The sequence below is a fragment of the Microtus pennsylvanicus genome, chromosome X (genome assembly GCF_037038515.1).
Source record: "Microtus pennsylvanicus isolate mMicPen1 chromosome X, mMicPen1.hap1, whole genome shotgun sequence".
NCBI classification, from domain to species: Eukaryota; Metazoa; Chordata; class Mammalia; order Rodentia; family Cricetidae; genus Microtus; species Microtus pennsylvanicus.
This window is the reverse complement of record NC_134601.1, coordinates 18,353,931-18,377,202: the sequence shown is the minus strand read 5'-3', so window position 1 is coordinate 18,377,202 and position 23,272 is coordinate 18,353,931. Positions and strand designations below refer to the sequence as shown.

Sequence of the window (23,272 nt, the reverse complement as noted above, 5' to 3'; positions counted from 1 at the left end):
ACCAGAGAGGGAAAAGGGAAGACCAGGTGTTCCTTGGGGTGGGGGGTAAATAGCTTGTGGGAGTGGCCTCGAGCATCTCTGGGGAGGGGTCACTGTTTGGTGAGTTGTCTTGGAGGTGGAATTTGGATTGAGGCAACTCCCAGGGGAGGTGACTTGAAATGGAGTTTTCTGCTCAACATTCCAAAATGAATGCCAGGGAGCTGGGGTGAAGCCCCCAACTAAACATTCCAGTCTTTTTTGGTTAAAGGGCTGCTGGTTCAAGTTTAGCTACTTACTGCGGGCATTGTTGGTGTGGGAGAGGGGAGAGTTGGGAGTTGGTGGGCTCACACTCAGAGAGAGGTGTGGATGGAGAGGCATCCAGTATACTGCCTTCCTGGAGACCTCCAGCAGCTGTTTCTTGAGGGAGGTAAGAAGGCAGGTGGCTAGGAGAAAAAATATTGTTATTACCTGTCTTGTTTGTACCAACAACGATGAGTGTGCCAGGACAAGGAGCAGATAGGCCCTTTATTATGGCATCTTGGAAAACCAGAGGGTGGAAGGTCCTAACTTCTAGACAGATCAAGTATCCACAATAGGTGCCCGCTTGGGTCTGGAGAGATGGTACCAGCATGGGTGTCTCAGAAGCTTGGCAGCCGAGGGGGTGGTGAGGATTACCATGTGAGGTCCTGTCCATCCAAGAGAACTGGGAGCTATGTAGAAGGAGCTGAGGGCCTGCTTTTCATCCCACCAGGCTCCTGCATGGCTAGCTTTACACCCGAAATAACAACACACTAATTGTATTCATTTAAACACTGCCTGGCCAGTTAGCTCTAGCCTCTTATAGGCTAATTCTCACATCTTGATTAACCCATTTCTATTAATGTGTGTAGCACCACGAGCTGGTGGCTTACTGGGAAAGATTCAGCATGTCTGACCTGGCGTCTGGCTCCATGGCGTCTGGCTCACTTCCCTTCTTCCCAGCATTCTGTTCTGTCTACTCCACCCACCCATGTTCTGACCTATCAGGCCAAGCAGTTTCTTTATTAATTAACCAATGAAAGCAACAGATAGACAGATGACCCTCCTCCATTAGAGCTAGATGTTTAAGGAATACTCTGCCCCTGGGGAGAGCAGGGCATATTTAGGGGCATTAGGGTCCACTGGTGTGGGGCAGGGAGACAACTGTCAGCATGTGAAAGGAGGAGGGAACTCAGAAAGGAGAGGTAGGGTAGGTGCACCTCCAGTGGAAGAGTATGGACTGGGAGGTGGTGATTAACAAGAAAGGGCCTGCCATAAAGGAGCTCAAATGGCAGGTAAGGGCATTGGGGAGAAGTGAGGGCCAAGATGACCTGACTTCAATGGAGAGCTTGGTTTGTTGTTGTTTGATGAGTCCATTGGCCCTCTCCACCTTTCCCGAGGATTGTGGATGGTAGGGGGTGTGGAATTTCAGGAGATGTTGAGAGCTTCTGACCCGAGCTCCATGACCCTGGAAGTGAAGGCTAACCCATTGTCCGCCTGGATGGTCCATGGGATGCCAAACTGAGGAATTATGTAGTCCAGGAGCACCTCAGCCACCACATCTGCTGTTTCCATGGAGGCCGGAAACATTTCTATCCACCCTGTAAAAGTGTCTACAAGTGTTAAGAGATAACTAAGTTTTTTTATAAGTAGGCATATGGGACAAATCAACCTGTCAACCTTTGCCTGGTTGATGCCCATGAAGCTGATGCAGAGACTGACATATATGGAGACCCCTTGTGGACTGGCCTGGGCACATGTCAGGCAGGAGGGGTGAACCTGTGAAATATGATCTTGGAGATGGGTGGGGTCAAACAGTGGCTCTAAAAATGGAACAAAGCTTTGGGGCCTATGTGTAAAGTGTGGTGGATGTCTGAAATGATCGACTATGCCTGGTCTTGAAGAAGAATGAGACAGATATTTAAATTGAACCATCCATCCTTTGTTTTTGTGGCCCCCTTTTTATGAGCTCATCCCAACATTCTGGTTTGTAACAAGGTTGATAGGAGGGAGTTAAGAACAAAATATGTCCTGTGGAATCAAAGGAGCTTGAAGCCAGCCCCCAGGGCTACTGAGTCTGCCTTGGCATTGCCTAAGGTCACTGGGTCCTTGGAGGATTGGTGTCCCTGACAGTAATTTATGGCTACTTCCACAAGGACCTGGAGGGCCCCCAAGGGATTGGCTATAAGGGGTCCATTAACTATGGGAGTGCCCTTGATAGTAAGGAAGCTTCTTTCCTTCCAGAGTGTAGAATGGGCATGGGCTATTAAGAAGGCATATTTGGAGTCTGTATAAATATTAGCCTTTTGGCCCTTGGCTATCTGGAGTGCTCTAGTAAAGGCAATTAATTTGGCCTTTTGTGAGGAGGTTCCCATAGGCAGGCAGGTTGCTTTAACTGTGTTAGTGGAAGTGACCACTACATAATGCTGCCTAGTCCACACTTACAAGGGAAATTTTTTCCATGTATTGCTCCCTACTTCTGTTTTTTCAATTATTTGTTTTAGTTTATAAAATGATGTACTTTATTATAACACTTTGTACATTCTCATGTTTGTGATATTGTATCTTGCACTTCTTGACTGCAACTGCCTCCACCGTTCCTGCTCTTCCTCATGTGCTTCATCTGCATTATACACTGCAGTGCTACTGTTGCATGTGCACGCACGCTCACACACATGCACGCACACATGCAAAGGAGTGTACCAGGAGACAGAAAACACAGATAAAAAGACAGATACCAGAAGGCATCATATGTATTCTTCTGCTCCTTGCTCAAGGATGTACTTTCTAACTTCCATACTCCAAAGATAAAAAAGAAAGTATGATGTGTGTGACAACTCGTGTATAGGAAAACAGACCCACACACCAATTAGCCCAAAGCACTGATGTGCAATATTCTCCCATAAAACAAACAGGGAGCAGGACCTCTAAATCCAACAAAGGCTACAGACAAATGAGAATTACAGAAGGAATCAGGACAAAGGAGCAGGAGAGATGACTGGAGAATTGATCAGACAAGCACTTCAAAGTCTACAGTGAGAAACCTGCAGTCGCATGTCCCCAAGAAAACTCAAGGACACAAATGAAAAGAGAAGTAAACAGGAGCTTCTGGGAGGCATAAAAAGGCTGCCTCTCATCAGTACTCGTCAGGTGTCAGTGACGTCAAGCAATGACATGTCCCCATCGTTGGGCTTCTACCTCTGGAAGAGGATGGTGTAGGCAAGGAAAACGGCGTTACTGGGACATATAGCCCCATGAATGGTAGGTGAGGAGACAGGGTTTTGTTCTCAGAACTTAACGTACAGGGGCAGTGGCAGTTAAAGTCAGAGGAGAGGCTGAATATGCAGGTAAGAATATTTCTGACATGCAGGCTCTGAGCATTGCACTGCCATGTGCATGGCTAAGTAGAACACAATGGCCTTAGACATGATCTTCCCTTAGAAAAGAAATGAACACATTGAAATTGTTATTTCCTCCTCTAGATGGAGTCAAAAGCAGGAAGAAGGGAGGTCCAGAGATTGTTCCATTCTTAAAGGTAAGAAGGATTGAGTTACACTGTTGATGGCTTTTACAGAGAAACAGCTCATAACACAGAGGGAAAATGTGGGTCCATTTAAAAATCTTCTGTACATGCTCATTGTTGTGACCTTCTGAGTGTGGAATCCAGAAGCTGACAAGATGTGTCTGCCTCATCTATTCTTCATGTTAGTTTTTTAGACAGGGTCTCCTCATAGAACACAGTACTTGCAAATCCAGCCATACTGGCTGGTCAGCAGGCACCAGGGTTCTTATCTTTGCAGTCCCATTACTGAAAATACAAGCACGCACACTATGTGTGATCTTCTTAACCTGGGTAAGAGCCCACTGTGTGCAGAAAGGAAATCCAGGAATTAGCAGCAAGGACTAATGCTGAGCATTCTCCCGTACAAGGCAAACGGTACTGTGAATCTAGAAGCACAGGGTGGAGGTAACAAGAACATTTCACAGAGATTCAGACAAGAACAGAGACTGGGAAAGAAGACCGGGCTTGTGTAAGGTTGCACTTGAGAGCCCACTGAGGCACCAATTCGGTGCACAGTCACAAAAATATGTCATGGACTGTGATTCCAGACAAGAAAACAGGAGCTTCAGGGAGGTGTGGCAGGGCTGCCCCTCATCAGTACATCACAGATGTCAGTGACTCCAAGGCATGACAGGTCCCCTCCTTTCCTGCAAACAGCAGAAGTCTCTGATCTCTGAAATGGGAGAAAAGCTCGGATACTGATGTTTTCTGCAAAAAGTCAGCCCACAAGTAGCAAATGTCTCATTTACAGTAAGAGGTCTCCGGGGATGGGAATATGGCTGAGAATGAAAAGTGCTTTCTGCATGAGGTGAAAACCCGACTTCATCATCCAGTACTCATTTGACAAAAAGGTATGTGGACAGGTATGTTTGATCTCAGCACCAGGGAGACAGAGACAGGAGGATCAAAAGGAGAGCACACACACACACTCACAAACATGCACGCGTGCAAGCGTGCTCACACACAGAGAGATAGAGATAGAGAGACAGAGAGAGACACATGCAGAGACACACACACACAAAGAGGGGGCGTGTCCTTTGAAATCAGGCTATCCCTAGGGTCACAACATTTCCAACCCCTTCTTTGGCTTCAAAGCACAGCCTCAAAGCACACATGTATTCCTCTCCTTCAACGTGAGTGAGCAAAGAGGGAGGTAATGGAGAAAGCAATGGGACCTGCCCCTTCCAAGGCACCCTAGAGAGGACAGGGAGTATGGGGAAGAGTCAGAGACACACAGAGAGACACAGTGTCATCAGGAACCTGGTGTGCTGTCTGGGTGCGTGGGGCCCGTGAAGAGAGGGCAAGTCTGCGCATAGCTAGCTAATACTCCACCCATAGCTGGTGACGGTCCAGACAGGAGACCCCACGGGACTTCTCCACGCTTGGGCACAGGCCACAGAGGGCTAGGCCCGGCCTGAAGCTAACAGAAATTGCCGAATCCACGTAGACAATCTGCAACGTCAAGCACGTTCGTGAACGTTTATTTCGGGGGTAGGGGGCTAGGGGTGGGGTCTGTGTGTGGAGAAACACATATGCAGTGAGGAGCGGTCATAGCAAGCCCCACAGTCTCCCAGATGGTTCTCTTTTGGAGGTGGAGCTGCAGGGGGTGATGGCAGAAAGGAGGAAGCTCCCTTCTAAGGAGTGGGTGCAGGAGGGTACCTGCCAGCCCCAATCCTGGCTGCTGACCTCTTCCGGGCCGCCTTTAGGATGGTCTTCTCAAAGAGCTCTTTTTCACGATAGTGCACAGGTGGGCCATGCAGGTACTTCTCTTCTGCCTCCTTGTAGCTGAGCTCATCCAGGGCAGCGATGGAGCAGATGATTGCCTCTGGAAGAAGAACCTCCATGGTGAGCCGGACTTGGTCTCCTCTTGCCAGCGAGAGCAGGGCCTGGTCTGCCTCCTTGGATATTTCTTGCAAATGTCTGGCCACGAGGTGCAACTGGTCTTCATCCTCCAGGTAGGTCTCAATGCAGAAGACTTCCCTCTTTGACTTCCAGAGGTCGTCCAGCCACCGGGACGGTTTCCTGCCCTTCACGATGTCCAGCAGGTGCTGGTCGGCCCCCTTTCTCTTCACGATGAAGTCTACGAGCTTCTGGTTGGCTCTGTCCCAAGCGGCTCTCATGCGGTCAGGCAGGAGTTTCTTGCGTGGCCTCTTCCCACAGGGGGCGGTCTCCTCCTCCCAGTCTTCCAAGTCGGCATAGCTCACCTTGGGGAAATCAATGCGCAGGTCGCCCTCTTGAATGGCTCTCCTCAGCGGGTAACTGGCTCGGGCGGTGTAGTAGTCCATAAAGGAGCCCCGGAAGGAGCCACAGGCGAGGTCCTCTCTGTAGCGGTCGATCACCGAGAGGCACCAGTTGATGCCCTGGCCGTACACTTTGCTGGCTCTCCGCAGGAGGGAGAATCTCTCCCCACAGTCCAGGAGCTTCAGCTTGCGGAGAGGGACGCGGACACCCCTGCGCTCAAACTGCATGTTGCCCTCGATCAGCAGCACCCTGGCCGTCTTGTCGTTCTTGCTGACACTCTTGACCACCGCCGGCCAGAAAGGATGGTCCTGGAATTTGAACCAGACCAGCATCCCTCGTTCGATGGTATTCGTCTCCTGGGCAGAAGCCACACTGGTGTCTTGGCAGTCTTCCTGAACTCCAGGGGCTCTCCTCTTGACCGGGGCCTTAGTCACCTTCGAGTGCACTCGAGTTTCCAGTCCCGAGAGCCCGCAATGTGCACACAGCACATGGATCTTCCTTTTCCTGCCAGCAATGCGGACTGATCTTCGCAGGCTCGGGACTGGAGGCGCGCAGGCTGCCGATGCCCCCTCTGAGTCTGGCCTCGGGGTCGGCGGGCCGGGATCCTCCTTGTTCTCTGGGAGGGTGGTCTTCCTTTGGGCTCCAATGGCCCGGAACTCTAGGCCGCCACACAGTACTTGCTGCTTGAGAGCTTTGGGCGAGGTAGAGGCATGCCTCTTCGGTGGCCCAGAGGCAGGTCTATGCTCATTGTTAGCGCGGGCACCCTCCCTAGAGGCCCGGGTGCTCAACTTTCTCTTGCCAGGATCATCACCAGCATTTCCTGCTGGCGTCTTGCAGGAACTTGGCCGCGCTCTGGTGCCCCTTAACGTGTTCCCTTGCATTTCAGAGTAAGGGGACTCTACAGAGGCGTGGGCCTGGGCTTCCCCCCCTTGCACTGCAGGCTCATTCCCTGAGCCCATCAACACAGGTCCTGGGCGGCCTCGCTTCCCAGGACTCCAGTGGGAGAGCCCTTGGCCTTTCTGGTTGCGCCCTTGGGGGTGCGGGCGCTGGCGTGGGCTGCAGCTGGTCTCCACTTGGAACCTTGGGAGCTGCTGTGCTGGTTCTTGGGCCACCTGCCCTTTCTCCGTGATACAAGCGGGTTGCCTCGCCCAGAACATCCAGGGCCACCTTGAGGGCTCTTCTGTATGCCCTGGTCTGCCCTGGCGGGCCAGTGCCCTGTGACTCCTTTCCGGCCAAGGAGGCGATGGTTACGATTTCAGACTTGGTTAGGGGCCTCGCCTCTGTGCTCCTCACTCTGGTCTTCTCACCAACAGAGAGAATTTGGACCTCCAGGAAAGAGGCCCCTCTCCTCTTACTATGGGCCGTGGTCCTGGGTCTGGTCAACACCCTTGCAGGCCACAGCTGGCCCTTCCAGCCACAGAGCACATACTCTGCAGAGTCCATGGCGATGGAACCCTGGGGCTGTTCTGATCAGGGCAGGGTGACCCCCTGCGTTCTGGTGGGCACTGCTCCCTGCTGGTCGTCTCTGTCTGGCCTGGCTCCCCTGCCTGCGGTGCTGTCCTCCCTCCAGAATCTTGTAGACAAGCTCAACCTGAGGGCCTCTCTCAGGGTGATGTGGGCCTGCCCTGTAAGTGTGGGAGAGGGAAGCAGAGCTGTGTTAGGAAAAAATTAGCCTTTAGTGGATACTGAAGCCACAGCTCAGTGAGGTGAGGAGAGAGAAAGCAAGGGGGTGCCTAAAGTCTGTCATACCACAGGGATGAGGGTGTGTGCCTGAGAAGATATGGAAGGATCCAGAGCAGATGTGTGACACATGGTCACCCACCCTGAGGCTAGGGTGGTGAACTTCCTCCTGGAGAGGTGAGTGTCTTTACTTGGCTTGTGTATTTTCCTGCCCATCCAATGCCTTAGGGGCTCCCTGGGATTCCCTCTGGGTCTGGGGAACATCATTGCTTTCTTTCCTTGGGAGCTACCCCCCCTGTTCCCCACCCCAGGAAGCCTGTGCACACCTAGTGCACCTTGCCTTCTGTACCAGTATGATACCAGGTTGAGGAACGGGGTGTGTGTGTGTAGAAATCTTCATGGTGATTTGCATAACATGGCAGGTAAGGATGGTTGCTGTCACTGTCATAGCTTCTGGCCTCCCTCCCCTTCCCCGCCCCCTCATAGTTTGGTTCTGACCACTTGCTCCCAACTCCCTGCTGGACCTCGCTATGGGATCAAGTGAACGCGTGGCACAAAGGAGACCCCCCCCCCCAAGGAAAGCACTTCACCGTGGAGAAATGCTTTCTTTTTTTTTTTTTTTTTTTTATTTATTTATTAAGGATTGCTGCCTCCTCCCCGCAACCGCCTCCCATTTCCCTCCCCCTCCCCCTATCAAGTCACCCTCCCTAATCTGCTCGAAGAGCAATCAGGGTTCCCTGACCTGTGGGAAGCCCAAGGACTGCCCACCTCTATCCAGGTCTCCTAAGGTGAGCATCCAAACTGCCTAGGCTCCCCCAAAGCCAGTACGTGCAGTAGGATCAAAAACCCTCTGCGATTGTTCTTGAGTTCTCAGTATTCCTCATTGTCCTCTATATTCAGCCAGTCCGGATTTATCCCATCCTTTTTCAGACCCAGGCCAGCTGGCCTTGGTGAGTTCCCGATAGAACATCCCCATTGTCTCAGTGTGTGGGTGCACCCCTTGCGGTCCTGAGTTCCTTGGTTCCTTGCTCGTGCTCCGGGAGAAATGCTTTCTAATTGGCAGACTCAGTAGTGTCAGATGAGAGCAACAGGGTAAGTGTCGCCATTGGTATTGCCCACTCTCCTGCTGCTGCCTCAAGTCCATGGGCCCTGCACACCCATATCTGCTGGTGATGGGCACTGTTCTACCATCAGATCCCAGGCCACAGAACTCTCCTGCCCACAACCTCTGTTAATCCATAGGGTCGTCTTAGACAGACAGGAAATCAAAGCGGCTGTTTGATGCCCTGGATGGTCACTTGCCCATCCCTAAGTCCAGAAGGCATGCTTTGAATATTAAGTGGTGTCCAATCTCATCTGTATAAGGCGTAGCTCTCCAGTCCATGTCCCTCCATTCTCTGCCTCTCCACATAGGGCCTCCCCCGTGCTTCTCAGTGGAGTCTCGTCCCTTTCTGCTCACCGTGAGTGGGTGTGTGTCAGGGGTCTACTCCTTTCCTGACTGCTTTGCCTTGGGCCGGCGCTTTCCTATCAGCAGTGAGCATGCCGTGCGTGTCGTGCATGCACTCTGGAAACAAAGCCCACATCTGTCTGATCCTCAGGAGAGGCACCCTGAGGGTGCCGATGACCACACAGGGAAGAACCACAGAGGGCTCACAAGCCACTGTTGCTCACTGTTCCTGCCAAGACGCAGGCGGCTTCTGTCATTACCGGGCCAGCACCAGGCACAGTGCCTCAGAGCACTGTGGACCCGGGGCTGCTGATGCAGTTCTCTGAGGACCCTGGTCATTTTGGGGACTCCTGTTAGCCCACGACCCCTTCAGTGAGTGCGGGTACCCCGACCTCTTCCTTAGGGACTCCAGGCCTTCCTTACCCATGGGAATTCCCGACTGGACAGAAATATGGGAGGCAAATGATATTCGCTTCAGTCCCTCAGCCCTCCCCGTCCCACCCTCTGTATCCATAAACACCCATCGGTAATTCTAGCACCAGATCCCTATTCACTGCTCAAATGTACAGTGTCCCCTCTGCCGTATTCCCGTTCAAGTCTTACCGACTTCCCATCTGATCTCACAGTGCATAAAGTGGCTCTCAACATGCAGGAGTCTAGGTATGGCCCAGGCCACACCTGCTGGATGATGCAATTGTAAATGTGGACTGTGCAATCTGGGGCCCAATTTAGGGATCACCCGCAGTGGTTCTTCCTCCGAGAAATCTGTGTGATCTCACAGGGTTGGCCTGCTCTGATCCAGCCTCCATGGAGTACTAGGCCACTGGTATCTATCTGCTGAGGACACAGTGGAAAACATAGGCACTTCAGTTACTTCTGGCTGCCCTCTGCTGGACCTTCCGAGCACATGCTCACCAGCAAGGCTGACTGAGCACCATCTAGCCCAAGCAACCATGCCCCCATCCATATGCGGGTACCACACCTCGGGCACGAGGGAGCCCACCGCTCACTCGGTGCCCTTAGCAATCACGGAGGCCCGCATTATAGTTATAGAATGCAAGCTTTCCACCCCAGGCAGGGGTGCCTGCAGGAGCTTCTGCTTCCCTCAGGCGTGATGTTCTCAGCCTCACACACTTCCTGAGTTAGAAAACATACCCGGGAATATCAAGTTTGAGTTCAAGCCCACATGCCAGGACATCCAGGCAGCATCTGTAACTCAGTCACAGAGAAAAGCGTCTGCACCCATATCAGGCCACGCTCTCCCCGGCGTGTGTATTCCATCTGTGCAGGCCTACCGCGCCCTGCCTTAGAAAAGCCCTCTGTCTTCTACAGCCTGCTTAAATATTGTCAGTTTTGCCATCCGGCTCCATCGATTCAGGCATCACCTCTAGTGCACTACCTTCAACAGTTACCTTTCCGATGAAAGCAGCAAAGTCTTCCCCAGAGGTGCACGGAGAAGGGTGCAAGATGGAATCCTGAAATCCCTGTCTCAACACATGCTTTGGCCCCGTGCCCGAGGCCTTCTGTCAAGAACTCTCACACGGTCTCCGTGTGCGACGTCCATTCACGTTTTGTCCAGATGGGAATTTCCAGATGGCTCCCCTCCCTGTGGTGAGACAAACAGACGGGGCCCAGTCTGACGAGAGGGTGCGAGAAGGGCACAGAGCATACTGTTTACAGGCAGGGGCCGAGATACAGGGAGAGATGCCGATGATGGGCTGCTGAGTCAGAGGGAAACCCCTGCTGCACACCCTGTAACACAGCCCAGCTGATGCTTAAACCATCTGTGGACAGAGCAAAGACTCCGACCCGGGCACAAACTAACACCCGTCGAGGGAACAAAAGCTGCCCCTTCTTCAGGTGCTCTCATACCGCACTGACTTTATTTTTTTGCCTCAGTCTGCCTAGCTGCGATTAGTGGCCACTTTAGAGGCGGCTGTCTTTTGGAGGCATTTCTTCCCTTCTTGTGTCAGGTCTCCAGGCCAAGAGATCTGGAGACCTCCGCTTCTATCCTCCAAGGGAACTGCCAGTCCTCATCCACGTTTACCTCCTCCTTAAATGCCTTCCAGCTTCTCTCTCTCAGACAACACAAGCTACAACTCTCTCGGGTAAGGTGCCAGCACCAACACGGCCATTCTGTCAAGAGCACGTGTGACAATCATTGCCAAACAGCGATGAGGCAGCCATTTACTTAGGTTGGCGAGCTATCCTTTCAGGGCCTGAAAAAATGAAGCAGGCACCAACGCGGTGAGGTGTCACCAGAGGACAAAGAGACAGGGCTGGCTGAGCACCAGTCCTTGGGGCTTCGCGTCAAACAGTAATAGCCACAACCTTTCCTGTCCCACGAAAGAGCCAGCACGTACCCACGGCACACTCACGGGCCCAGCTCACTTTCACTCAGGATGGCTGCAGGCACCAACCTGTGTGCCTCGCGTGTCTGTCTAGTGATCCCACGTCTCCACTCTGTGAGTATCTTTCGCTAATGTATCTGTAACCAGGAAAGAATGGCTTGTCCCCATTGTCATGGCAACCACAGTGTCATAGGAAAAACGTTCTCCCCTAGTAAGAGGCCAGTTCTCTGTAGAAATCAGGAAGGAGGCTGCCTGACTGTTCACTTACATCTCTGTCACCTAGTTCCCCCACCATCCCCTGCAGCTGCACGCATGAAACAGAGTAAGCATGCACACAACGACAGAAGACCATGCTGCCTGCCATTCCAGGCTGCAGGGGCCTTGGTGCTGGGCTTTGACAAGGGGCCGAGACAAGGCAAGACAAGAGCTGACAGGCTCCGTTCTACCTTCTACTATAATAAGATCAGGCAGGGGCCGAGTCTGAGAAGGACACCTTTTCACCTGACAGAATTTGGAAGGAAGGCACTTTGTCTCCTCAGCACTTTGGTCCACAGGTCCACAGCTGTCCTGAGTCAAAACACGAGTGTGGGTGTTTAAGGACCTCCCGAGCCTTAAGGGGAAATTTCCCCTCCACGCATGCATACGTGCGTGCATGCCTGCGTGCATACGTGGTTGTGCGTGGTTGTGGGCGGGCCTAAAGACATTGGACAGGAGCGCGCATGCTCACGCGCCCACGCTTTTCCACAGAGGCCGACGACTTACCGGAAGTGAGAACTAACTGGCTGTGACCGCTGCCGAGGGGAAGCCGGGTTTCGGGTCGCCCTCCCGAGGCCATTCCTCTAGGTGAGTGACCAGGTGTTAGGACCCAGGATCTTCCCTGAGGTGGTTGATGCCTGGCTCCTGAATTCCACACCACATCTCTGCTCCTCATGGCCCAGGTTCCCGGAGGAAAGTCTAGGAATGCTTTGTGAGGGACGTGGGACTGAGAAGAGCAGACCAGAAACACGGGTGCTTGGGAAAGACTTAGGGACCTCCCCATGGCCTGTTCCGAGGTCTCTGGGCATTTCCGATGTCCTCCAGGACATCCTTGGAGGGCGGGCCTAGATGAAAGGGGCGGTGGGTGTTGAGGTCCTCGCAAGCCTTAATCCGCTCTATTCCGGGACACGCGTGTGCCACCCCAACACTCAAGTCACGTATGTGTCATTGCCCCGTGGGCCTAGCTAGGTGTGATGCAATTCATGGGTAAGGAGGGTCTGTGGGGATCAACGTGAATCCTGTCCTCCTAGGTTTGTGACGAGGTTGGGGCCCCAGGAGAGCCCGTGATGTCCAGAGCCTCGCTTCTGAATGTGACTGGAGGAGGCCAGATTGAGCAGTCTGAGAAAGCTGTGCTGGGGCCCCACGGCCTGAGGGCACTGGGCAGGGCAGTTTTGCCTGCTGCTGGAGGGACTAGGGACCTTCCAGGAGGCACCTTTTGTACCTCTTGGGCATTTTCCAGATTGGTCCAGGGCAGAGAGCTAGACGGGCGGGCACACCGAGAAGAGGAGGTGCTCTGGGCCTTTCCCACCCTCAATAGTGGGGTCCCTTTTCAGCCATGTGTGACTGCAAGCCCAGAGTCCCTAGACGTGATTTCTAGGTGAACCTTACCATGGAAGTGGAAGAGCCTTGGTTAGACCCTTGCCTACCCTCCTTTCTGCTCTTCCAGAATCAGGGATTCTTAGGTTCAGGAAGTGAGGACGAAGGAGGTGTGATCCCCCTCGAGTGGAAGGACAGTCTCAGAGGATGGTGGTGAAGCAGGTCCACCTTGGCGAGTGACTGGTCACTAGGGCCCGCCATGGTGGCCCTTGAGGTGATGTCTGGAGCCTCCCTTCTGCATCAGACTGCAATCAAGGACAGAGGGGAGATCTGAGAAAGCTCTGTCAGGACCGCAGGGCCCTGAAGGAGTGGGCAGGACAGCATGTGTTCTGGTGAAGGAAGTCCTGTCCCTTCGAGCCCCCGTTACTGCAGTTCCCGGACCAGCCGTGTGCACCTTCAAGTCCAGGTCAACACACAAGCTTCCTTACTTGCATGGGTCTAGTCCTTTAGCTCCTTGCAGCAGGCTCATCCATGCATGCCTGCATGCTTCTCCACCTGATCACACATCATCCCATTCGGGGATGTGGGGCCCAATCAGGTGGGACAAGCTTCCCAAGGGAAGAGGACTCTCAGGGAAGTGTGGCTGAAGTGTGGTCACATTATCTGGGTGAGTCCCTCTTCTGAAGATCTGGTGGTTCCAAAATCAGAGTCAGCCTGGATCCACAGTACTTGGTGCTGTATCACCTACCACACACGCCAGGCACTACCCCACCCCCACTCTGCCACACACACACACTCACACACACATGCACACACAGAGAGACAAACACACACACTCTCCTCGTGTCTGTGCACCAGCTGGGCCCACATGCGAGGCATTTCTCATGCACAGGAGTTGTTCCAGCCAGTAGGAAAGCATGCTTGTGGAGGCAGGCAATGTCTAGGTGTTACCTTCCTCTAAAGAGAATGATTTTTTTGAGGGAAAGGTCTTGGAGTAGGCTCCTCTTGGTGGGTGACTGCTTATTCAAAGAGAAACTGTGTCAGAGTGTGCGGAGGTGATCAGGCTTGTGCCTGGAAGATCCAAACTTGGCCTGTGAGGTGACTTGCCGAGGGGCAAATAGAAGGGCCCCCGGGGGCTGCACTTCATCACAGAGGGGTGTGGATCGTCATGGGGCTCCCTAAAAATGCCACGGTGAAAAGAGTAACGATCCCCACGAGATCAAAATGAAATCTGTCTGCAGATACCTTAGTTATTTAGCGGATGTTGGTTCAAACTTCTAGAGACTGACCCCAGGCGGGTTGTTTTTGACACGATTAAATAAAGCACAATTTGGGGGGAAAAATTTCTGGTAACGGTGATCTCAGTAACATGTGCAGGATGAATATGGAGGCCTGACTACATAGAAACTCTCTTGCAACGTACATGTGACCTCTACCACGAAGATGGGTTCTATAGCTTAGGGACCTGGGGTCTGGTGTGGCTCAGTCATGCAGATAGCGTTGAGGTCACCAGGCCATAACGTCCAAGGGCCATCTCCCATAAGGATGGGCTCTGTTGACCGAGAAACCAAACTAAAGGTGAAGGTCTAGGGAGGGAGAGTCAAACATAATAATTTGGGAGATCTGGGTGTGGACTGGCTCTGCAGGCAGCACAGATAACCAGGCTGTTAACAGCATCCTCTCCAGGTCTTCTGGTGGGAACAGACATAGGCATCCCTTCGGTTGACAAGACAAGCCTGGGTGCTTACCGTTCCTAGTTCCCATAGTGCTTGTCTGTGAGCACAGGGGCCTCATGCCCGCTTACAGGCTGTGTGTCACTCACTGTGCGTGGGTATATTGGCGAACCTCTGCATTTGCCTCCATTGGGTCCTTCAAGGATGTTGGAGTCCATGTGTTGCTTCTGAGACATGAAGACTCAGAGTGGGTAGGGATTTCAGCTGAGTGTTCAGCAGGACTCGAGCGTGAAGTGCAGGGACTTGGCTCCAGTGACCCCCACTGGCCGTCAGTGGGCTGGTGTCTGGGTTAATGGCCACTTGGTTTGGGGTCCAGCCCAAGCAGTCCTATCCTGGGGGCAAGAAGTCAGCAGAAAGGGCCGAGACTGAGGGCTACAGGGCTGTGGAGAGCTCTGCATCCAGACAGAAAATTGGGACAGAATGTGATTGGATGTTGCCGGATATCGGTGTCTTCCTCCTACCTCCTCTTGGCTGCAGCACGGAGAGTGCCAGGACTCATGGCCACAGCCTGTGCAGTCCGGGTCCCTGTTTCCATTGCGACCACGACATTCTTCTCGGTGTCTTTACTGTCTGTGTGCACCAACATTTCAGGAGTCGTCCCCAGCCCCGCAGAGCCCCAGCCATGTCAAGCAAGGAGCAGAAACATATAGAGAGAAGTGCCAAGCGCCCTAGGGTTGATCAGAATCTCCCACCAGATGACTTGCAGAACCCAGGTGGAGTCACCCCCGGTAACAACTGATATGGGGCTTATGGGTGGGGGGGATCCTAACCGAGGGGGGACATTCTGCTACTCCTTGATGGGTGGAGCACCGGGGTGGCCTAGTACTCACCGGGTCTTTCCACGGAGTTCCAGGTGTGGGTGTGGGGATTCGCGTGCTGAGAAGTGATTCTCAAGCACGCTCTGGGTTTCTGTCCCCACCCGATGTTCTTCCCCGTTGCTGGGGTGCAAGGGAGTTGGCCTTGGCCAACAGGCCTCTGAAGAACCCGTGGGCCACGGTGGTTTTCCTTGCAAGGCTTGTACAAACACAAGTACCTGCTGTCCCCAGACTCAGGCCTAGTTGAATTTCACCTGGGTGGGACTGGGGTGGGTCATGAGTTCCTGGAAGAGTACTTTCAAACTGCCCTCGGCGATGGACTCTGTGGACCCCAGACTGAAGCTGTTTCCCACGTGGGACCATGAGAACAGCACACTTCATTCACAAAGGTTTTTCCTTTCTTCTCGGTGCAGCAAACAATCCGGCGGCTGATGCCAGTGAGATGGGCAGCTGTTCCTCAGGATCAAACGTGCAGGAGGCCAGGTGATGTCTTAAAGCAACTTTGGCCTGACCCAGGAGGTAGTTTCAGTGTGGTTTTGTGCAGAAACTTCTGCCCTTTTCTGGGAGACGGCTACAAACGGAGAGTTTGGTGTTTCGTGAAATAAGCCAGCACCAGAGATGACAGTCAGCTGTTTTCTCTCATTTGAGGATCCCAGATTATAAATAGGTCCATAAAATGATATCACCCCAACTCAGAAGGGAGACTGGGGCGAGGCAGGCAATGGCCAATAGAGGGGAAGGTTTGAGGAGTGGAGGCCAACTCTGGAGGTGGAGTGTGGTCACGTGGCATGAAGGTTGAAGAGACACTGCTGGGTACTAGAGGAGGAGTAAGTAGCAGGAGGGGATTGAGGAAGGAGGAGAGTGAATACGGCTGTAGTTCACGAAAGACGGCTGGGCACACCTTTATGAAACCCGTCAGTGCTGTACAGTCAATGGGCTCCGGTCAACATGTAGTATACAAACCCCTAGGCTGTCACAACGTAACACAAAGCCGCTGCTTGCGGAGAGGAGACTCTTTGTGGAGCCCAGTGCAGTCGGGCTGGGAAGGCCAGGGATGCAGTTTTCATGAGTCATCCAGCACCCAGCCTGAGGTTGGTTTCCTGGGGATATGGCTGACTTTGAGTCACCCACGCTCCAGTAAGTAACCCTTAACCGTGTGCCCATATGTATCTGCAGTGAGCTCTTTGGTTCACTGTGAAAACCTGAATAAAAGAATAAGACTAATGACCCGGGAGAGGCAAATCCGACTTTGCCTCACACGAGCGCTGGTCTCTCTGAAATCGCATGCCTCGCCTGCCTTTCCTTCAGAGCGAAGTTAGGATGTTTGTCCTCGGTTAAGGATTCTTGTGTGCATTTTCCACAGGGACCCTGTTCAGAAGAGGATACGGGATTTCAAAGGTGTGTTTGAGCAGGTCTTGCTAGTCCAGGAGCTTTCTTTCCGACCCTACAACTCAAGCGTGGTGAGAACGTGGTCGCCTGTCAGCAGGACAACAGGAGTCTGTTAACAGTTCTGTCGCTAAGGGCATGGATTTTTATCATCATTATTATTAATTTTTGGAAGAGTAAATTGCCATTGTCGTCTAGGGGCTACCTTTAGCTTAACTTTTCACTAGCTGCTCTGAACAGGGGGATGTTGCAGCTGTCACTGAGGCAGGGAGAGGGGGGGGAGAGTGTCCTGCTTCCTGCATTGCACTGGAGATGATGGGCAAGCAGGTTGATCTCTGCCTTTTATCTTACTGCACGAATGGTATGTGGCATTTCAGCAGCTGTTTTTCACGTTGTGAAATAAGTCACTTTTCTGGCTTTCCAAAGTTGCCCTCCTCCAGGAACCCCTGCCCAATAAGGGCTTGGAGAGCAGCATTTAGGCCATACACACCCTTGAGCCTGTCAGGGAAAGGTGAAGGCAGCCAGGCTGAGGCCCGGCAAGAAGAGTGTCATGGCGTGTGAACGAACATCAGCATCACGCATGCACACTAGCTTGTGGTCTGTCGTCCACGGTAACCAAGTCAGAGTACCACACGCCCCTCAAGCTGAGACAGCTTTTTTTATTACTTGTGTAGGTGACCCTAAAACAGCATTACAAGAGAGACATCCTCAATCTTTGCCGGTGTAAAGAGTCAGTTCATGCAAGCAAGGATGTCCGACAGCATTCCTTCTTTGTGGTGCAAATGAACTGCTTGGTTTTTGAGGTTTCCAGAAAACGGTTTGTCAGTGGTGGTCACTCGTCAAAGCACGATGCCCCCATTTCTGTATTGCTAGCACAGACGAGGTAGAGGCGGGAGAATCCAGAACCGGAGGTCGTGCTCGCTACCTCTCAGGTTTGAGACCAGCCTGGGCTACACAAGAGGCGGTCTAAAATTTAAGAAAAGAAAAATAGAACAAAGAACAAAATGAACACCAGATCTGTACATACTCCTTCCTGTTACCATGTAGGTGGTATGTCAGGGATGAAAGAGCGCCTCTTCCTGTGGATATTTGATTTAAGGTGATACCATTTCCTTTGTTGACTAGAGGACATTACCAGATCCTTCCTGGCAAAGAGGAAGCAGTTTGAAAAGGATATACATGCCTCTTACAGAATCCTGAATGCAAACCTCCACAGTATTTTCAAAGCGCAGCAGAAGTCAAGGTAAAGTTGTGACCGACCCTCTGTAAAGGAAACCTGTACAGCTTTTGCTCTTCCTTCCAAAGTCACTCCCGCCTGCCATTGTGACACTGCTGAGTGGAGTCGCTAATGGGTCCTAGGTAGCACTGCATTTTCTCTGTGAGCTAGTCCTGTCCATAGCTGGAGGACCGTCCCCCTCTTTATGCCGCTCAGGTGTGTTAGCTGCAGCAGGACTGGTAAGAGAACAGTTCCTCACTTCTCAGATGACAATACAGATAATGTCCTGTGAGGAAGGCCAGGCCTCTGTGGTCCTCAAAACTGTACCTTTTAGGATGTGCCATCGGCGCTCTCTTTGGTAAATCGTCGTCCCCGCGTGGGGAAATGGTTCTGTGCACTCTTTGTGTATGTGACTCTGAGAAAATGAAGGGTATGTTGCCTTCAGTACACGGACTTGGGCTCTCAGGATCTCTAGGTTACTCCATAAGGGGAAGGGAAGATGAATCTAATTTTAAGCCGGAAATGCAATCTTGGGAAACGTATGCCTCCGAGCATCCTCGGCGTGCGAGAGGGAAGACGCACAAAGTGATGACACCGGTGATAGCAAATTAAGACAAGTTCTTCTGGGACGAGAGTGATATTTCCGCCTCTCAGGAGACAGTTTAATTCATGTCCCCTTTCTCTTTGCGCCTGGCTCTTGTTTCAAAATGTGAAGTGTGTGCGTCCTTGCCGTAGCCTCACACAGCGTGACAGCGCTCAGTAATTGTGACTGTGTTTCACAGGCAAGAGCTTCACTCCATGCACTCCCAGATGTTTGAGTCGCTGCATCAGGGGTGGCTGGACGATGTGGAGAGTTCAAGGGAGCAAGAAGATTACCTCGCTGTGAGTGTCGCTCTTAGCTTGGAATAGAGCCACCTTGTCTGTTTCCGAAGTGGCAGGGCTTTGATGGTTCGATGCTGCTGCGTATCGCCACGGAAAGGGACCCGACAGGACAGGATGGGACATGAGCATAGGGAGACAGGGAGGGTGGTGCTTGTGTCCCCAAGAGACTGGCCATCCTCTCCAGCTTGCTTCTTTTTCTGTGGAGGGGTGGTGTGGTCATGGCTTAGGAGCCAGCATAGGAGAGAGGCGGAGTAGGCACTGCTTGGAGAGCGCAGGAGAAGGGATGGGCTTGGGTGCTCAGAGGGAAAGCTATACCATCCCTGCAGTGCAGATGCCAAAGGTGCAGGACAGGGTGAGGGTGCGGTCCCAGGTAGACTTCTGACACAGTGACTAGGGAGGCAGAGTGAGAGCAGTCCCTGTGGCTGTGGCAGAGCAGGTGCAGGCTTAGCGTTCAGAGGTAGCTAAGTGTTCATGGACACAGAGTAGTGCTGTCTTTGAGGAGTCTTTCATCCTGATGGAGGACAGGGCGGTACTCCCAAAGATGCTGACTTCCAAAAGTAGGGAAGCAGAGCCTGGAATCTGAGGGAGATGGAGACAGATTCCAGTCTGGCGGTGAGGAGCATGTTCTCCGGACCCCACTGATTGCCATGCATCCATAGTCCTGCTGCTTGCTCCTCATGAAAGCTCAGAAAATAAGTCACCACCCTGCCTCAGTTTCCTAGGAGGGTGAAAGCAGAGCCGTGAAGAATCGCCGCCTTTCTAGACTTTGTGTATTGAGTGCTTACAGTTTTTGAAGTGTTGCTGTGGAATGTTTGACCACAGGAGCTGCAGTATGTTTGCAATTCGTATTCCCTGCCCTTCTTACTAGGTCGATAATACAGTTGATGGGATGAGGTCCCACTCCGGGGAATGACTGATTGATGAAGAACTTTTTGGGGGGTGTTGGGAGAAGGGATTCCTTGGAAGCTAGTCCGTGCCCTTGGTGTCTTAAAAATACTTTATGAATAAACAAAGGAACGTTTTGTGCTTAATTTTGGCGAGTGAGGTGGGAATCCACAGATGAGGTGGGGCTTATGTTAATTTCAAACTGAATAATGATTTTATGGTATTTTTGCACCAGCTAGACGGACTATCTCCCTCTGTGACAGGTCAGGTCTTGTTATGTTGCTTTTGGCACTGAAGGGCATGTCTTCAAACGCGTTCTTGAAATGTCAGCACACAAAACATCACTGAAGTGATTTCTCTGACTGGCAGCAGGGTTGGATGTTCCGTTGTACTGACATTTTGTCATTCTTCTCCTACGTTTCAGCTTATAACTTGGAAGCAGATGAAGATTTTACAGAAAGCTATAGGGGATCACGAAACCACGATTGGAAACGCTAAAGATTTACGTGACACATTTTTGAAGGTCTGGTAGATTGCACTTGTCAACAGAACACACCCCTATGCCATGCCACGTGTCTATAAAAGGAGAAGACAGATTGGCCCTTTCTCAGCTTGTGGGAGAAGTAATTAGTTTTGCAGAGCATGATCACACTCTCTTGGGAAAATTTTCCCCACACCTAGGAGCGATGCTAAGGTTTGTTTGACCTGGAAAGCCGATGACAGTGTCGGGGGCAGCTTTCTAGCACAGGAGCTGGTGATGAGAGCTCTGCTTAGAGAGGATCGCAGTGCATCGCAGTGATGAGTTATGGACCTCCGGTGACATTGCGATGGAGATTGGCACGTCTGGGGATCTTTCTGGTTTTCTCTGACTGTTTGGATTGGACAGATGACTGATATACACAGTGGGCAAGGGTAGCTTTTATTTTCTTTCATACATTTATAGTCTTCCGACATTAGCATTGTTCTCCAGTGTTGGTGGTCATGCGTTTCAGCATCTCCCCAAGAGATGTGGGAAATGGAAAACTGGTAGAGGGTTAATCCTCTTTGAACTGCGAGCTGCCAGTTCTACCCTTGCTGAAGCTCCTAAGTGACCTCTGTATATCCAGGGATTGAAGCAGCCCTTCAATGGGAATTCTTTATGATGCTCTCTTTAAAATGCTCTGTGAAAGATCTCTCCCCAGACCCGACTCAGATGCCCTATCTAAAGTGCTCCATGTGTCATAGTAAATTGAATGTTTTCAGGATGCTGGCGAGAAGCTAGGTCTGTCTTCTCTGAGCAAGTGTGAGTACCCCTGTTGGTACCCTAGTGAATATTCCTAGCACCCCTGTGTACTCTAGGAATGTGCCTATAAGCCCAGAGTGGTGAGGGTAGAGACAAAAGGATCCCTGGGGCTTGTGGGACCACCAGAACAGTCAAACTGTAAAGCCTCGTGTTTCGTGAGAGACCCTGCCTCAAAACTTTATGTGGTGAGGGGTTCTGGAAGGCGCAGGTATTCCCAAGTGCACAGGTATGCTTGCAGACATGTACGCGTGAAGGAAATCACTTTGAATTTTTTATGACCTCTGGTCGCCATACTCAAACACCCGTGCATGCACACTCTCCTGCACCCCCATGCACGCAGAAATATGTTAGTATTCAAGACCTTGAGAGCCACCTACATACATCTAGGCCTTTAGGAAGAGCTTAAGAAAGGGAACATGCAGCTCTAATGCAGCTGAGTACTGCCTGGGAGCCTGTAGGAAGAGCCACCCAGAAAGGCTCACTTCTAACTGTGGGTGCTCAGTGTGAGCAGCAGCAGTAGCTCAGAGGGAGCCTTGTGACTGGGTTTCTCTGGCTTCCCAGGTGGTCCCTTCTGCCCTGTGCTCTTTCTTCTGCTTCTCTCTCTCTCCTTCTGCTTCTCCACCCAGGCTTCCCTCCTTTCCTAGTCCTCAGCTCTGCCTCTGAGAGACTGTTATCCTGAAACACGGCCTTTCCCTCTCCCAGATTTCCCAGTGGGCTTCTTGCTTTGTTCTCTGTGTTTCCTGTGTCCTCCGCACAACACCCTCTACCACACACACACACACACACACACACACACACACACACACACACACACCTTCTTGAAAGCTTCACTGGCTGCTTGCTTCTCTCTCTCCGACTTCCCTCCCAGAGTACCAGCTTCACCTGAAGTGACTCCCATTCCCTGCCCATGCTTTGCTTCTGTTTTGTGCCCAGAAAGCACCATGTGCGCTGTCTTCCCTAATGTTTCTACTGCTTGCAGTCGCCATCTGTGTCCTCTTCAGCCGCCAGCCCAGCAAGCTCCCCTTCCTTACCTGTGTTCAGCTAGTGTGCAGGTCATCTGTTCCTAAGCTGCTCTGGACCCTGGGATTAGGGCAGGGACTGGACAGGCGTTTTGCCCTTTTCTGGACAGAGGGCGACACACTTCTTTCTCCTCTGTGTCCACCCCTACAGTGTCCTTTGAGAGCACAGAGGGAGTTGAGTCCTGGCTTGAGCTTTCCTTAGACCCAAGGGTCGTGGGATTGCACACTGTGTGTTCTTTAGAGAAAATCACATTCTATGGGCATGGCAAATGGCTCCTTCCTCTGGGCAGCCTTGGGGGTGTCCAGTGTGGGAATCCTTGGGGAGTCTCCAATGTGGGCCCATGCCTGGCCTCCCAGGTCTGCCCCACGTGAGGCCTTTAACATAACTCCACCCATTTTTCAGATAAGTCCCTTTGCTCTTCTTGTCCCACAATGATACCACCTTAAAATGGGGGACTGGAAGGTTTCCTGAAGTGGAGTACCTCTTTAGATGTGCTGAAGTAGCCACTGTTCTTACTCTAAATTCCTAACAAGCATCCTTTGGAAATGCAAAGTCGGTTCTTTTAAAATTACATGAGGTGAGGTGTCAAGCCAGACTCGAGTAGAGATTTGTTCATTTGTTTGTTTCAGAAAGCCAAGGACTTGCATGAACATGCCAAAACTCTCATTGGTGGCGAAGAAAGTGAAGTGAAGAAACAATTCTCCATGGCGCAGGACAGAGTTATTATGGAAAGTGTAAGTTGTGGGTCTGTAATGCTGTGTGCCTCGGGATGGCTTCCTAAGGGCAGAGATGAAACAATGATCCCCTAACTCTCCGTTTTCCCACAGCAAGAGCAGGATGTGTTTGTAGTTGAGACGTTCCTTCAGTCCCTGGTCCTTGACAGCTGTGAAGAAACCTTCTGAAGCTCACCTGGAGGAGGCACAGGGAGCAATAGCCCTGCCCAGAGGGTCTTAGTAGTAGTCAGTGCAGCTCCTTTCTCTTTACTTTGTTAAAAATAAGGTTAGAAATAAGACTGAGACTCTGTTGACCATGAAGTGAACCCCAACATTTCTGTGAGTAGCAACATTTAAGGGTGGACCCTCCTGACCCTGACATTCTCCCCAGCAGGGCCAGTTACATTCAGGAAGCCAATGTCATTTGATTCTAGGACAGGCTGCTTTGGTTCTCTGTCACCTGCCCAAAGTGAATGTTACCTTGCTTATT

At 51.8% G+C, this 23,272-nt stretch overlaps 1 protein-coding gene and 1 pseudogene across 1 annotated transcript; one reads left to right on the top strand and one right to left on the bottom strand.

The window, feature by feature from the left end:
* Positions 1-5,193: 5,193 nt before the first annotated feature.
* LOC142840820 (putative PWWP domain-containing DNA repair factor 4) lies at positions 5,194-7,243 on the bottom strand (annotated as a pseudogene).
* A 7,962-nt stretch (positions 7,244-15,205) lies between these two features.
* LOC142840254 (X-linked lymphocyte-regulated protein 5C-like) lies at positions 15,206-22,971 on the top strand. The gene is made up of 8 exons (XM_075956859.1): positions 15,206-15,311; positions 15,812-15,881; positions 16,762-16,798; positions 17,912-18,027; positions 18,783-18,882; positions 20,192-20,290; positions 22,699-22,803; positions 22,897-22,971. The coding sequence occupies exons 1-8, from the start codon at positions 15,206-15,208 to the stop codon at positions 22,969-22,971; spliced, it is 708 nt and encodes a 235-aa protein (XP_075812974.1).
* Positions 22,972-23,272: the final 301 nt, after the last annotated feature.

Coding starts and splice junctions, on each gene's coding strand:
- LOC142840254 (XM_075956859.1), top strand. CDS start 15,206: ATGTCAAGCAAGGAGCAGAAACATATAGAGAGAAGTGCCAAGCGCCCT. Junction 16,799..17,911: donor GGATACGGGATTTCAAAGGT/GTGTTTGAGCAG, acceptor TGTTGACTAGAG/GACATTACCAGATCCTTCCT. Junction 22,804..22,896: donor ACAGAGTTATTATGGAAAGT/GTAAGTTGTGGG, acceptor GTTTTCCCACAG/CAAGAGCAGGATGTGTTTGT.